This window comes from Schistocerca serialis, chromosome 6, assembly GCF_023864345.2.
Source record: "Schistocerca serialis cubense isolate TAMUIC-IGC-003099 chromosome 6, iqSchSeri2.2, whole genome shotgun sequence".
In the NCBI taxonomy this organism is placed as follows: Eukaryota; Metazoa; Arthropoda; class Insecta; order Orthoptera; family Acrididae; genus Schistocerca; species Schistocerca serialis.
The window spans coordinates 598050966-598066398 of NC_064643.1; the positions used below are offsets into that span (position 1 = coordinate 598050966).

Here is a 15433-nt window from a genome sequence, read left to right on the forward strand (position 1 = left end):
TACTTGGTTGTATCACGTGTATCCCAAACTGCTCGGAGGCAGAGCCATGCACCGCAAACTCCTTACCTGCTACGGCCCACCAAGGGTCAACCGTCCCATACCGCCAGGCTGGCCGCTCGCTGCCTCACCAGCCCACCTCAGTCTCGCCTCAATGCCTCCAGCGCTTCCAGTCCAGTCAGCCTGCACCTTGTGAGGTGCCTCCAGGCCCAGGCCAAAACACTCACTCTGTATGCTCCACCTTAAGTGCTCATGTCATCCACATGTTTAAGGGGCAGTCTGAAGCTAACAATTGTTCTTAGTCCAAGACAAGGTGTTGAATGACGTAGGGGTGGTGTCTCCTTACTGCTGCAGACATGTTCTCTTCCTGGATCATGGTATTTTTTTCCTCCCACTATCTAAAAGTTCACACATTAAGATAGGCTCAGTAGCTTCCATTTACTTTATTCGAGATAGAAGCATGTTCACAGCATTCATACATAACCAATTGGTGATTATGGAAGCACTCACTACATTATGTCCATATCAGATTAAACAATATCCACCAAACGGGCTGTGAAGGTTACTCATTCAGTGGCACTGCGTACACAGTTCAAGTTTCATCTAACATGAATTAAAGCTCTGCAGACGTACTGTTTTCTCTGTGGCTCAGAGTGTACAATGTTCATCAATTTCCTGGACTGATCATTGGAGAACTCTGCTACCACTGCGAACTAATTAGCAGTTTCATCTCACAGGTCCGAGGTATTTGTGTGTTTTCTGCTACCCAAAATTGCACCATCTTTCACAGTGCCTACACCAGTTAGTGTGTTATTTTTCCAATAGTTAAGTTGGATGCACTTAACAGCTATGTTTACCAGACAGTCAGATATTGCAGTAGGTACAAATGCTTCGCTTAGAGTCGACAATGAAATGAAATATTCATTGAATTGCGACATCTTTTTCCCCATAAAGAACTACAACAGAGTGAGGAAACACTTAATTTTTGTTGATCAGTAATTGGTATTTCTTCTTAATTTTGTCGAAATCAGTGACATTTTGAGGCAGTGCATACGTTATGATTAGCCCACCTGGATATGACAGATGGTGTGGGCTCTGTAGACTACCAAGTCAGGCGGTGATTCAGCCTGCTCCATGATATGTCTGCCATCATCAGGCTGCTGGGCCAGCCTGGTAAAGCAGAGCTCAGCAAGCTAGCTGGGGTTTTTGAACAAGATCCGTTGGCCTATGCGAACCAATCCATCTGAGATGGGCTTGCTTGGGCTGGCACACGTCTTCTTTTAGGGTAACATGTTGCTTTCCGTTCCATACCCTAACTCACAATGGTTTAATGTGTGGATGGCAGGTAAAAATTTTGAATCCTGTAAAACAGTTTGAGCAAATAATCCCTCAATTCTCCTTTCAGTGAAGTGAAAGTAATCAAATTTAATGAAGTCATCTGTTTATTGTTGCCAGAAGAGAGAGGGTTACATTACACACATTTTATTTTTTACATTAAGAGAGGATTATAAGGTATTTTGAAGACCCTGAAAACTGTGATAAAAGTAAGTATTTGATTGAAACTGTCATGTTCTAGGAAATAATAAGAATAAAAATTATGGATGGCTACTTAATTTTCTCTGAACTGCACATCACTTTCAGCTTCAATAAAGTTGGAGTGAATGTAGTGTAAGGGAGATGGAGGAGTTGGTTAATTTGAGTCACAAAAGCTAGAAGTACGATAGAACAGCTTATATATAAATCTTATGTTTGATGTGTCTGTACTATGGAGCAGTCAAAGCTGGTGTAAACAGAGGCTTTCATAGTATTAATTTTCAAATGTCTTTGATCATTCCTCCTTTTCAGTGTTTCTAATGTCCTTTTTGTATCCTGGGCATCATTGGTAACTACCCAAGTGGCTACATTCTTGAAAGTGTGCAACAGATGTTCTCTGCTTTGTGAACACTTTCCCAGGGACACAGCTAAATTGACTTGAAGTTGCAACTGTCGGAAAAAGAAGAGAGTGAAATAAGTCCATGTAAATGGTTTTTCAACAATGAAAATTAGATGGTATACTGCCAACTGACTGCTAATTTTGAAACTTCGAGCTATGTGGCAATTACATTAGGAGATTTGATGTAATTGCGAGCTGCAGTTTTCATCATTAATGTTAGAGGTATATTGTAAGATTGCGTAATGATCTACCATTTCAAATCAGTGAAAAGATTCAGATGATGATGATGTGCATTCAGTAGTTTGAAAACAGCTCCAGTAACACAAATGCTTCAGAGACCATGGAAAAAACATTAATATTACACAGGAAGTCCAGAAGAAGTCTTACAAGCACACCAGATAAATAAATTAGGCTCTCCTGGGAGACATCACACTAATACAGCATCATTCCCAGAGTTTATCGAGACCCTTTGTTTTGGAGGCAAGTGGAGGGTCTCAACCAAAGGCTTCATCGACTCTGAGACAGTCTTGACTGCAGATTTCTAGACCTGCATTATCATGTTGGAATTTGTAGGACTTCCCTTGATAGGTCAGGAGTGCACTACACGAAGGAAGAAACTAGCAGAGTACTTGTGGAGTTTTTTAGGCTAGGAAGTAGTTTGAGGTGCTCAGATCAACACTCTCCAATCAACTGCAGCAAGGGAAGTCAGATAGTGTTCAGAATAAAGACACTTTGACTGTCACAATTTTATCAGTAAACTGTGTAAGTATCCATAATAAAGTTCCCAAATTTACTGCCCTCCAGGAAAGTTCTTGTGCTCAAATTATTTTTGGGACTGAGAGCTGACTGAAACCGAAAATGGAAAGCTCTGAGATATTTAGCAGGTCTTGGAGTGTATATTGGAAAGACAGTTTAGAGGCCATAGTAGGGGGTGTGTTTATTGCAGTTGACAATTGAGGCCGAAGTTGAGTGTGACGAAGTCAACTGGTCTCATGTAACAGGTGTAGGTGAGACCAAGTTAATTGTTTGATGTTTTTACCAGCCACCTGATTCTGCTGTGACAGTTCTAGAGTTATTCACAGAAAGTCACTGGTCAATAGGGCATAAATACACAGATCATGCATTACTAGTGGGAGGTGACTTCCTGCCGATCATAGACTGGGATGTCTGTGGATTCATTGCAGGGGCTACAGACAGACAGTCATGCGAGATACTTTTGAACAAATTTTCTGGACATTGTCCTGAGCAGCTAGTTTGGCAGCCCACAGACAACGGAAATATCTCAGACCTTGTAGCTACAAATAGGATGGATCTTATCGAAAATGTCATTATAGAAATGGGGATTAGCGATCATGATCTCATTATAGCAACTATGTTTATGGAAGTTAATAAATACGTTGAGATGGCTAGCAGAGTGTTTCTGCTAGATAGATAAGCTGTTATTAGCATCTCATTTTGACAGTGAATTGCCGTAATGTAGTTCCAGTATGATGGATGTAGAGAAATTATGGGCAAAGTTTGAGTAGATTGTAAATTGTGGTCTGGAAAATTATTTGACTAGTAAGTGGATAAAAGACACCCCCCCCCCCCCAACCTCCCCCCCCCCCTCCCCCCTCATGGTTTAATAATGAAATTCGGTGGATGCTGAGGAAGCAGAGGCCATTGCACTGTCAGTTCAAAAGGGAATGTACAAATGAAAACAAGGGGAGATTAGTAGAGATTCGTGCATCTGCGAAAAGATCTATGCGAGAATCCCAGTTCGATTTTACAAAGAGTATTCTATGGCATTGGCCCCTTACCTAGCTTGCATTTATCATGACTCTCTCACCCAGCACAAAGTCCGAAGCAACTGGAAAAAAGTGCAGGTGACTCCAGTGTATAAGAAGAACAAAAGAATGGACCCACATAATTAGACCAATATCCCCAACTTATGTTTGCTGCAAAATCCTTGAACATATACTCAGTTTGAATATAATAAAACTGAGTAACTTATGTCCATGAATCACCATCATTTTAGAAAGCATTGTTCGTGTGAAATTCAGCTTGCCCTTTTCTCACATGATATACTGTGAACAGTGAGTGAAGGGCAACAGGCACAATCCCTATTTCTAGATTTCCGGAAAGGCATGGTGCCTCATTGCAGGCTATTAAGGAAGGTACTAGCATATGGAGTAAGTTCATACAGATACATGAGTGGCTAGAAGACTTCTCAAATAATAGAACCCAGTATGCTGTCCTGGACGGCGGGTGTTCATCAGGGACAGGGGTACCGTCAGGAGTGCCCCCAGGTAAGTGTGATAGGACCACTGTCGTTCTCTATATACATAAATGATTTGGCAAACAGGGTAGGCAGGAATCTACAGTTGTGTGCTGATGATGCTGTAGTGTACAGTAAGGTGTCAAAGTTGAGAGACTGTGGAAGATACAAGACGATTTGGACAAAATTTCCAGTCGGTGTGATGAATGGCAGCTAGCCCTAAAGGTGGAAAAATGTAAGTTAATGCACATGAGTAGGAAGAATAAGCCTTTAAAGTTCAGATACAGTATTACTAGTGTGCAGCTTGACACATTCAAGTTGTTTAAATATCTGGTCATAATGTTGCTAAGCAATATGAGGTGGAACGAGCATGTGAAAACTGTGGTTGGGAAGGCAAATGGTTGACACGGTTTATTGGGAGAATTTTAGGAAAGAGTGGTTCACCTGTAAAAAAGACCACATATAGGATGACCTGTTCTTTAGTACTGCTTGAGTACCATGTCAAATTGAAGGAAGACATTGAGGCAATTCAGAGACAGGCTGCTAGATTTGTTACCGGAACATTCGAACAACACACAAGTTTCATGGTGATTCTTCGGGAACTGAAATGGGAGTCCCTGGATGGAAGGTGACTTTCTTTTAAAAAAAACATTGTTGAGAAAAATGAGAGAACAAGTCATTTGAAGCTGACTGCCACTCGAGTCTTCTGATGCTAACATAAATTATGTGTTAGGACTGTGAAGGTAAGAGACAAGAAATTACAGCTCATACAGTGTCGTACAGACAGTTGTTTTTCCATCACTCTATTTGCAAGTGGAACAAGAAAGGAAATGACAAGTAGTGGTATGGGGTACCCTCCGCCACACATCGTACGGTGGCTTGTGGATTATCGATGTAGATATAGAAAGGGTGACTGAGAATTTTGAAATTAACATCCTAGTTCATGGAAACCTGAATGAGTATGCCCAAATTGTGATACAAATAAACACCTCCAAAATCACTACAGACCATCTCTGATGTAAACTATATGTAACCTCCACACCCTGTGGGTTAAACGCTTAGTTGGCCTGTTGGTTCACTTGATGCCTTGTTTCATTTTAAAAGAGGCAAAATCACAACTCGTTGGACCTCACTATATGCTTCTGTCAGCTATTGTCCAGTTTCTGTGTTGTTTGGTCCTTTGAACATTCAGAGCTTTATTTGATGCTGTGAGAAATGGTGTTTTTCAAGGTAGCTTTAAATGTCCATTCCAGTGCAGTTCCATTTGCATTGTTCATTCGGAAACTGGTTTAGGTGGACCTGCATTCACCGACAGCAGCAATTCCTGTGGGTTTTGAAAACAATTGTCACTGGAAAGCTGAGAGCCTTTTCAGTAGTCCATGCAGTCAGAACAGTTCCTTCACTGGTCTTATGCCATGTTATGTGGCCGAGTGGTACACAATCCCTCATAGACACATTGAACAGTCTGTGTTAATACACCAAAAACTCTGACAACTGCATTTGTGATGTGGTCGTGGGCACATTCAGATGTAGTAGCTCCTTTCTGCCATATTATCACGTCTCCATGTTGACAGATTCCATACAACTGACTGCTCCTTGCACATCACTTTAGTGGCTTGACTTTTCATCAGTGACAAAGGGCCACATAACAGCCTGATACCAAAGCAGTTACAATCAGTCAGCACGGCAACATGAGAGTGTGGCAGAAAGGAGGTATTGTGTTTGGATGTAGCCATGACCACGCCATGAGTGAAGTTTCTGTAACTCCATCTAAATATAGGATGGTTGCTGGACCTCAGATGTTCAGCACAAAATGTCAAATCAAAAACAACTTCAGCTGTCAATATTTCCAATTTTATTGTACTGTTACTACCAGTTTAGGCATTACGCTAAACTATCTTCAGGCCTTCTTACCAATGTGTAGGAAGAATCCCACCTCTTGTACAATCTAAATAGGGGCCAGCATACGGTCAGTGGTATTCTGTAGACAATTTTTAACAATGCGACCCCTTGAATCATTACTTGCAGACTCTGCAACTGATAGTCAAAGGGTACTGCATTGTTAAAAGAAGTCTTACCAGGCCTTGTAACAATGCTAACACGAACAACACTAATGTACTCTGGTGGCCATTCTACCTGTCGCTGAGAATGGCAACTCCTTCATTTATGTACCTTGCGATCGTGTGTATGTGCACAAAGTTACGTTGACATCTGACCACGTCTTGTGGGTGCTTCACTTTTTTTTTTTGTCACTCAGTGTGTATAAGAAGGATAAACAGTTTAAGGTGATTATTGGGTTACTGGGACGTAGGCAAGATAGTAAAATTTTCAAAGCTTTTGGGTGATGTCCTCCTTCAGGTTAACTGATACAAAATATGCAAACACATACCCCTGTGCAATTACTTTGATCTGGCTGACAACATTGTACCAACACTGCAGAATGTAGTTGGAATGAGGAGGGAATTGATGTGGGGGAAGAGGTTCAAGGAGTGGTCTAAGAATTTGAATGAGCATTGCAGGTTACACTAGACTTCAGGGATGAGAACACAGTGGGAGAGCTTGTAAGTGGAAGAGTCAGGTAGACAGCAGAAACCCTCACTCAGGTGATCACTGAGGATTGTCATAACCCTGCCCAAATATGCAAACTCCATAAATTGAACCATCCAGGCTGCACCATTGTACCTGGGTACTGTGCTCCTATGGAAAGGGTCCTTGCTCTTCTTGACAAACACCTGTATGCCATTGCCTGCAGCCTGGTCCATCCTATCCAAGCCACAAACCATTTCTTCACTGTCACTCAACATCACCGTACCATTACCACCTGGATCTCTTCTTCACATCTTCGTGTATATGAGGCGTGCTTTTTTTTAAGTAAGCACCATTTTGAAATAACAATAGAAAAAACTGACTTTTCGCAACAATTTTGTTTTTATGTGGAAGTCTGAACTTTAATCCATTTTTATACAAAGTTACATTTGCTGTTTATAACAAGTTTTTATCATGGTAGCAATAATACCAGTAATGATTGAATGTGATTTTTGAAAATTAACTGCAATGAGCAGAGGGGAGGCCCAATGCACTTTTCAAATTGTTGATGTGTAAACATTATTGAAAGTTAAACAATAATTTCATTGTAAAAAAAGGAAGGAAAAAAGAAAATAAATTAACAGTTTCTTTACTGCTAGTAAGCCACATTTATTTTATTAAATGGCAGAATCTCCAAATATCTTTAATTTCATCTTATCTTTATCAAATTGTACTTTTTCCTCATTAAATTGCTCATTGTTTTGATGTTTTTGCAATTTATTGAACTGTATGTCCCTGTTGCATTTCCTCAAACATCCATTGCCTTATTAACCTGTCCCATCCAAATTTTTCCTTCTTGTCTGTTTTATTTTCTGCCCCTTTTCACCCTTCTTCCTGTCATTTTCATGAAGGGTCCATTTGTTCCCCCCCCCCCCCCCCCCCACCCCCTCCCCAATCCTCTCTTCCCATTTTTGCATGCTGCACTTCCCATTTCCATACCTAACACTTCTGTTGTGCATATGGGCTGTGTTTTCTTCTCGTACAATAGTAATAATAATCACATTCAAACAGAACTGAAGCACCTTGCAGTGCAAGCGGTCTATTCATATGACCCATACCTTCACCCAACTCCACATTTTCGCATGACTTGTATCAAACGTCAATTTTTGTCATGTGCTAGTATTCCTATGATGAAACAATAATTAATTGTTGGTCTTTCTTAATATGCTTAAGAAAGAAGTTGTACAATTTGAGAGATTGAATAACCTGATACAAGCTCAGTGTGCTGTATTTGCAGCTAAATTTTTATGTATACATTAAATTGTCCCTTTTTAGCAGTTTTTGTCTTGTACCTGTTTACAACAAAAATACCTTTTGTAATTACGCTATTTTATTAATGTGTAAATCTCTTACATTTTAGACCTCTGAAGAAACATTTGTGAATGACATTAAGCATCTCCTGCTACCATTCCTGGAACGTTGTGAGAAGCAGTCAGAAGGGATGAAGATGAAGTTGTTAGGAGAATATCTTGTTGATGTTAGCTCAGACAATCTTAAGTTACCTTACAAGTTATTTGAGTATTTGTTAATGGAACCAAATAGTGTGATAACAGCTGACACAGAGGAAATAATAAATCTGGGTTTCACATGCATATATGCTTCTCCAGATCCTGATCAGTTGGATATTGCAGAGGGTATCACTACACTCATTTCCAAACAGCCTCTGGGGTAAGTCTGTGTACAAATGAACAGAGTCAGTACAAGTTATTTTATTACTAGTAATTATCGCTATAGATGAGTAAGTTGACAAAATAGTGTTTACTTGCATGCCATTATTATAATCTACCTTTCTTTTAATCACCAGTATAAAAACAATCACCTTAAAAATAGGATTACACACCTGTGTGTAAGTAAAGTCACAATAAACAGTCAAAAAATTAAGATAGTTCTACAGTTTAATATCTTGTAGATATCAACAAGCGTAACTTAAGTGTTAAAGAAACAAGGGTAAATACAACCAACAAAATGAATAAATTAAATTTATAAACTGGTCAATGTATAATAAGAAATGCTTGTCAGTAAACACTAAGACTCAGCATTAGAAAAACAACTCTCTCTGAAGCCACATATGCTTTCAAAATGTTGTTCCAAATAAAATGTTTAAGAAGAGCTGATTAGCTTCTCAAACCTGAAAGAAGAGTCATCAGAACTTACATGAATTAAAAAAAAAAAAAAATTGTTGGAGAACCCTTCCCAATGAACGATCATGAGATTGACCCAGTCGCCAGAACAATAAAGAAGAAAAGATCTCTCATTTTTTTTCAAATCTTGCAACTGCAAGGAAATGGGATTTAAAAACTTACAATGAGAAATTTTAGAAAGAAGACAGGAGGACAGTGGATTCGAGAAATTCAGCTAAATCTTAAAACAGCGTGACTCCAGATAGCAGATGCTGGGAACAAAATTAAAATTAATGCTCTACTTAAGAAACAGTTACTAGTCATGCCAGATAGATATTTAAATACATTGCACATTATAATAATCCATGAACCCTACTGGATAGCCACGTGTGTTAAAGAGCCATATCCAGGACAAGATGGTGTGCCAGCCCTGTATCATATCTGCCTGTTGGATTAATGACAAGGGTTGGTGTGGCACCCAGCCATGTTGTGGTTGTTAGGTGTTTCCCCACATTCCACTGAACCAGTACAGGACTAGTACCTAAGTCCCACCTCACTTACATGATCTAAAAACATTTAGAAAACTTTCTCTCATGGCCACATGAGTAACACTACACACAAACAGTCCCCCTGCAGGTCCGGGAGTTAGAATAGACCCAAGGTATTCCTGCCTGTCATAAGAGACAACTAAAAGGAGTCTTCCACTTTTCGGCCTAATCAGTTATGGTCCCCTTTCTTGGGTTTGACCTACACATATTTCTAAATTATCCGAAGTGCTGGCCATTTGGGGAAGGATGCCGTACGTGGTACGCCATGTATCCAATGTGCAATTAGACCTTCAGCATCTCATATTGTCCCAGATCTGCAACTCCACCTGCAATCCAGTTATATGAACAAGGACACCTTACAGGGTGCATCGTCTGCTTTCATAGTCTGCTTTCATAGTCTGCTGCCCTTTTTTTGCCTCCATGACAATATTGGATTTCTTGGCATCCAAAATCCAGCACAGTAGACAGTCCATTGTGGTGGGGCCTTCATGACCCATTTGGTGGTAGCCCCTTGACAACACTGGGATTGCTTTGCTGATGCCTGAGCTGCAAACTCGCCACATGTGCCAAAGACTAGATGCCAGTCTTCTTGGGGCAACGGGGCTCCCGGCAATGGCAATCACACCAGGTGGATTTGCTGTTGCTGTGTAGCACCTGTGGGGAGAGCCACTGAGTGTGGGTGGCACAGGGCAGATGACCCGCATTGAAGTGGACAAGTCATCTTTTGGTGGGGATCGAATGGCTCCAGCAGTCTCCAAAAAAGGAAAAGTCGAATTAATTGCTGAAAAATGTGGCCCCAAATCGATCCCCTCCCTAGCCACACCATTGGAGGAATGTAGAACTCTGGAAAAGAGAGAGCCCTATTTGCCAAAGTGTTTAGTCTGCAGGAGAATGAATGGGGACTCCTTTCTGGTTCTAAAGCTTCAATTTTTTGTCGAATACCTGGAGGACAAGTTTGGGGAAGCGGCTGCACTGTCAAAAATAAGAAATGGGGCAGTCCTCATTCAGACGCCCAGTCCCGGGTGTTGCTCACCTGTGACCAGCTGTGTCATATTCCTGTTTCTGTCACCCCCCACAAAAGTCTCAATATGGTCTACATGATTATTTTCCATTTCGACCTTCTCTTGCAATATGACGGTGAGCTCGGCACCAATTTTGAACAGTGGGGGGTGTCCACATCATCCGGCACATCTATAGGGGACCCAAAGACAATAGGGCTGCTACCGGTGGATTCATCTTGGCCCTTGAGGGTGATTCATTGCCCAAAAATGTCAAGGTGGTGATGGTATACTGCTGTGACATAAAGCCATACATCCCTCCCCCTATGTGGTGCTTCAAGTGCTGGAAATTCATGCACATGTCTTCCTGCTGCCATTCCGGCACCCCATGTCGAGATTGTGGATGTCTGCTGCATCCCAATACTCCATGTGTGCCTCCTACCACTTGTGTCAACTGTGGGGAGCACACCACTCCCCCTGCTCGCCAGACTGCACAGTACTCCAAAAGGAGTGGAAAATTATGGAGTAAAATACCTTGGCCTGGCTAATTTACCAAGAAACTAGAAGTAATTTTGAATGGTTGCATCCCATTTGCTTGACATCTACATGTGCTACAGCTACATCAAGATCACCCTCACATGTGACAGCAGTTCAGACACCTCTGCCTTGTACAGTGGGCCCCCAGGCTGCCCAGATACATCTGCCTCCTTGGTGGTTGTGGGCACCTCTTCTTCCGTTGCTCCGAAAGCACCTACTTTGGGAGCAATCTCCCCCCCTCGAAACGCCAGGGACATTGGTCCTCTCCCCAGAGCCGGAGAGCCCACAGCCTCCTCTGGCTCCTCTCGCACGGATGGGGTCCCTTGGGACTCTTCCCTAATGCCAAAGTGGACACTCTCCAGTGGCTGAAGGAGCAACAAGCTGCTGGATGAACGTCTTCATGATCTTCCTGTGGGCCTGTAGCAACTTTGGAGAAGACCTAAAGTCCCTAAAGAGAAGCGAGAGAGCAAGCAGATGAAGTAGTAGACTGCTAAGAAATGGGGCCCACCGGTGGCCCCAACACCACCACTCCCTACCAGTTCTGCATCGGAGAATGAGGTGGAGATTTTAGCATCCCTCGAGGACCTGGATCTCGCTGATGCCCCCCCAGAATGGAAATTGATACAAATACTCAGCCAGTGGCAACAGGTGATGCTGGTGCATAAACTGCCTCCTTGGTCACTTAATACCTTCCCTGATTACAGAAAGCATCATCCTCCAGTGGAACTGCGGCGGTTTTTTCTCCCACCTGGCTGAGTTACGACAAATCTTAAGTGTTACACCTGCTTTTTGCATAACCGTTCAGGAAACTTGGTTTCCTGCAATGCAGGCCCCAGTAAGACCCCACCCTTCATGGCTTTCAGCGGTATTTCAAAAACTCTCCTGACTGTGGCAGATTGTCAGGAGAAGTTTGTATCTATGTCCTTACCTCTGTCTATAGTGAACATGTACCCATTCATACACCTTTAGAAACTGTGGCTGTCAGGGTGAGGTCGATGCAGGAAATCTGTAACATCTACCTCCCTCCATATGGTGAAGTGCCACCCCATGTATTGGGTGCATTAATTTCCCAGTTTCCCCACCTTTTCTGCTTCTTGTTGATTTTAATGCCCATAATCCTTTGTGGGCTGGAACCAAGGTTCCTGGCTGTAGTAAAGATGTCGAGGACTACTAACTTAATTCAACCTTTGCCTCCTAAATACAGGTGCCCCCACTCATTTTGGTATGGCACATGGCACATACCCTGCCATTGATCTCTTGGGTTGTAGTCCCGGCCTTCTCCCACCTATCCACTGAAGAGCTCATGATGACTTGTGTGGTAGTAATCACCTTGCACTGTTCCTGTCCTTACCCCAGCATCACTCATCCGGACGCTTGCTGAGATAGGATCTTACCAAGGCTGACTGGGACACTTCCACCTTCGATACCACTGTTGAATGGTAACATCGATCAGGTGATCCTCAGAAATGCTGTTACCATTCTTGCCGCAGCTGTATTGACAATCCCTTGTTCCTAAGCTGCCCTCGGCAGAGGTCATTGCCTTGGTGGTCGCCGGACATTGCTGCGGCCATTAGAAACCGTAGGCGGGCCCTCCAATGTCATAAGCACCACCCGTCTCTGGGGAACCTCATTGCTTTCAAATGGCTCCGTGCCCAGGTCTGTCTATTCATCAAACAACGGAAACAGGAGTGTTGGGAGTGACATGTCTTCACCATTGGGTCACAAACCTCTCCTACCTGGATTGGGATAAAACTCCAACTAATTTATGCCTATCAGTTCGCTTCAGATGTACCTGGAATTTCCACACATGGAGCTGTATCGGCCGATCCAGACATAATTGCAGAGCATCTTGCGTTATGCTTGCATCTCTGCATCTGAGAATTACTGCCCTGCCTTTCGTCTTCTCAAACAGCGGGTGGAACACCACCACATATCTTTTGCTGCATGCCACCCTGAGCCATATAGTGCTCCCTTCAGTGAGTTGGAATTTCTCTGTGCCCTTGCCTACTGTCCTGACACATCCACAGGCTGAGACCGCATCCATTCCCAAATGATTAAACATCTGTCAGCGGATTACCAGCGCCACCTCCTTGTCATCTTCAACCGTATCTGGAACGAGGGCAAATTCCATTCGCACTGGTGGGGAAAGTATCATTGTTCCAGTGCTAAAACCCTGTAAGAACCTGCTATATGTGGATAGCTATCATCCTATTAGCCTCACCAACATCCCGTGCAAGCTGCTTGGACATATGGGGTGAGCCAGTGGTTGTGTTGGCTCCTTGAGTATTGGGGCCCTCTGGCTCCGTCCCAGGGCAGTTTTCGCCGAGGGCACTCCCCTATCAGCAACTTCGTCCACCTGGAGCCTGCCATTCGATTGGCCTCTTCTCAGTGACACCACCTTATTGCCATAATTTTTGACCTGACAATAGCCTATGATACCCTTTGGGGAAACCAAATCCTCACTATTCTGCATGAGTGGGATCTCCGGGTCCATTACCGATTTCTATACTGAACTTCTCATCACCCCGCGCTTTCAGGGTTTGAATTGGTGCTTCCTGCATATACAAGAGAATGGGGTCCCGCATGTCTCTATCCTGTGTGTCCCACCCTTTTTAACTGCCATTAATGCTCTTGCCCTAGCAGTAGGGTCCTCAGTATATCCCCTTCTATAGGCTGACAACTTTTGTGTTTCCTTCTGCTTCTTGGTGTGGCTGAACGCTGGCCGCAGGAAGCCATGTGTAAGGTGCAGTCATGGGCCCTCACTCATGGCTTTGTCTTCGGCCGCCAAGATTTGTGTCATCCGGAACTTTACCTTGATGATCAACTACTTTATGTAGTGAAGACTTGCTGCTTTTTGGGACTGGTCTTCGATGCCCACATAACTTGGCTTCCCATCTTCATCAGCTTAAGGAAAAGTGCTGCTGGCATCTTAATGTTTTTCGATCCTTGAGCCACATGGACTGGGCTGCTGATTGCCCTACTCTGCTGCAGCTGTGCCAAGCCCTCATACTGTCCCACATTCACTATGGGAGCCTGGTGTATGGTTCAGCATCACTCTCCGTGCTGCGTCTGCTGACCCTATCCGCCACTGTGCAGTTCGGCTTGCGTCGGGAGCTTTCCGAGGAAGCCCATTGAACAGCCTCCCCATGGAAGCCGGTGCTGCAACTCCTGCTTGCAAATTACACTGCCCACATTCATACTACACCTTGCCATCCAAATTACCGTCTCCTTTTCCTAACATGGCGATAAATCTTCCGCAGTGGCAGCCCAGAACAGGGAATCCCCTTGCAGTCCATGTCCAGTTGCTTCTTACTGAACTCAATGCTTTCCCTCAACCATCTTTCCTGAGCGTCCACTTACGTACACCTCCATTGTCCATGCATTGGCCACAATTCATCTGCACCTATTGCAAGGCCCAAAAGGCTCAGTTCCACCTGAGTCCCTCCGCTGGGAATTTTTCGCTATTATCAGGGAGTTCCAGGGCTCGGAAATAGTCTACACCGATGGATCAGTGGTCAACACTCTTGTTGGCTTTGCTTGTGCTCATGTTTGGTATACTGAACAGTGCTCCTTGCCAGAAGGCTGCAGTATTTTCACTGCAGAGTTAGTAGCCTTCTATCGCGCCCTTGAGCATATTCGCTGCTGCGTCGGTGAGTCCTTCATCATCTATAGTGACTCCTTAAGCAACCTCCAAGCTCTGGACCAATGCTTCCCTTGCCATCCTTTGGTAATGACCATCCAGCAGTCTGTTTATGCCCTCGGCCACTGTGGATATTCAGTGACCTTCATTTGGACCGCAGTACATGTCAGGATCCTGGGCAATGAGTTTACTGACAGCCTGGCCAAAAAAAGGCTACTGGTAAACCAACTTTGGATATTGGCCTGCCAGAGACTAATCTCCAATTGGTTTTCTGCTATAAAGTTTTTGCGATCTGGGATACTGAATGGCCACCCTCAGTACACCAACTAAACTACATGTTATGAAGGAGGCCATCCATGTGAGCCACTCACAGGGACTCTGTTGTCCTTTGCCAGCTCCACATCAGCCAAAATTGGCCAACACATGGTCACCTCCTCCATTGCAGGGTCACACCTCGGTGTCGCTGTGGCTCCCATATGACTGTCATCTACATCTTGATGGACTGTCCAATTTTAGCCACTCTGTGGCAGACTTTTAACTTTCCCACCATGCTGTCAATCATGTTGGGAAACAACACCTCAATGGCTGATGATGTTTTAAGTTTTATTCATGTGGGGGAGGGGGGTGGGGTTATCACACGATCTAAGTTTGGGCATATGGCCCTCTCTCCCAGGTCTCCACCCACCCTCCATTTTAACTCTTCCTCACTGTTTCTTTGCTGTTTGTTCACCTTGGTATTTATCGTTTGCTGTGTGTGTCCCTTTAGTCTTGTCTTTCCAGCTTGAGATTTTATAGGGTTGCAGGGTGGCTAGCTCAT

The 15433-nt window shown here is 43.5% G+C and overlaps 1 protein-coding gene across 2 annotated transcripts in view; it reads left to right on the top strand.

Moving 5' to 3' along the window:
- Window positions 1–15433, top strand: part of LOC126483846 (NBAS subunit of NRZ tethering complex-like) — a 405587-nt gene that overhangs the window by 104627 nt on the left and 285527 nt on the right. For both annotated transcript variants that reach the window (XM_050107060.1, XM_050107061.1), the window contains exon 19: window positions 8134–8441. In XM_050107060.1, the coding sequence (XP_049963017.1) occupies window positions 8134–8441 (308 nt within the window). The remainder of the gene's footprint in view (window positions 1–8133; window positions 8442–15433) is intronic.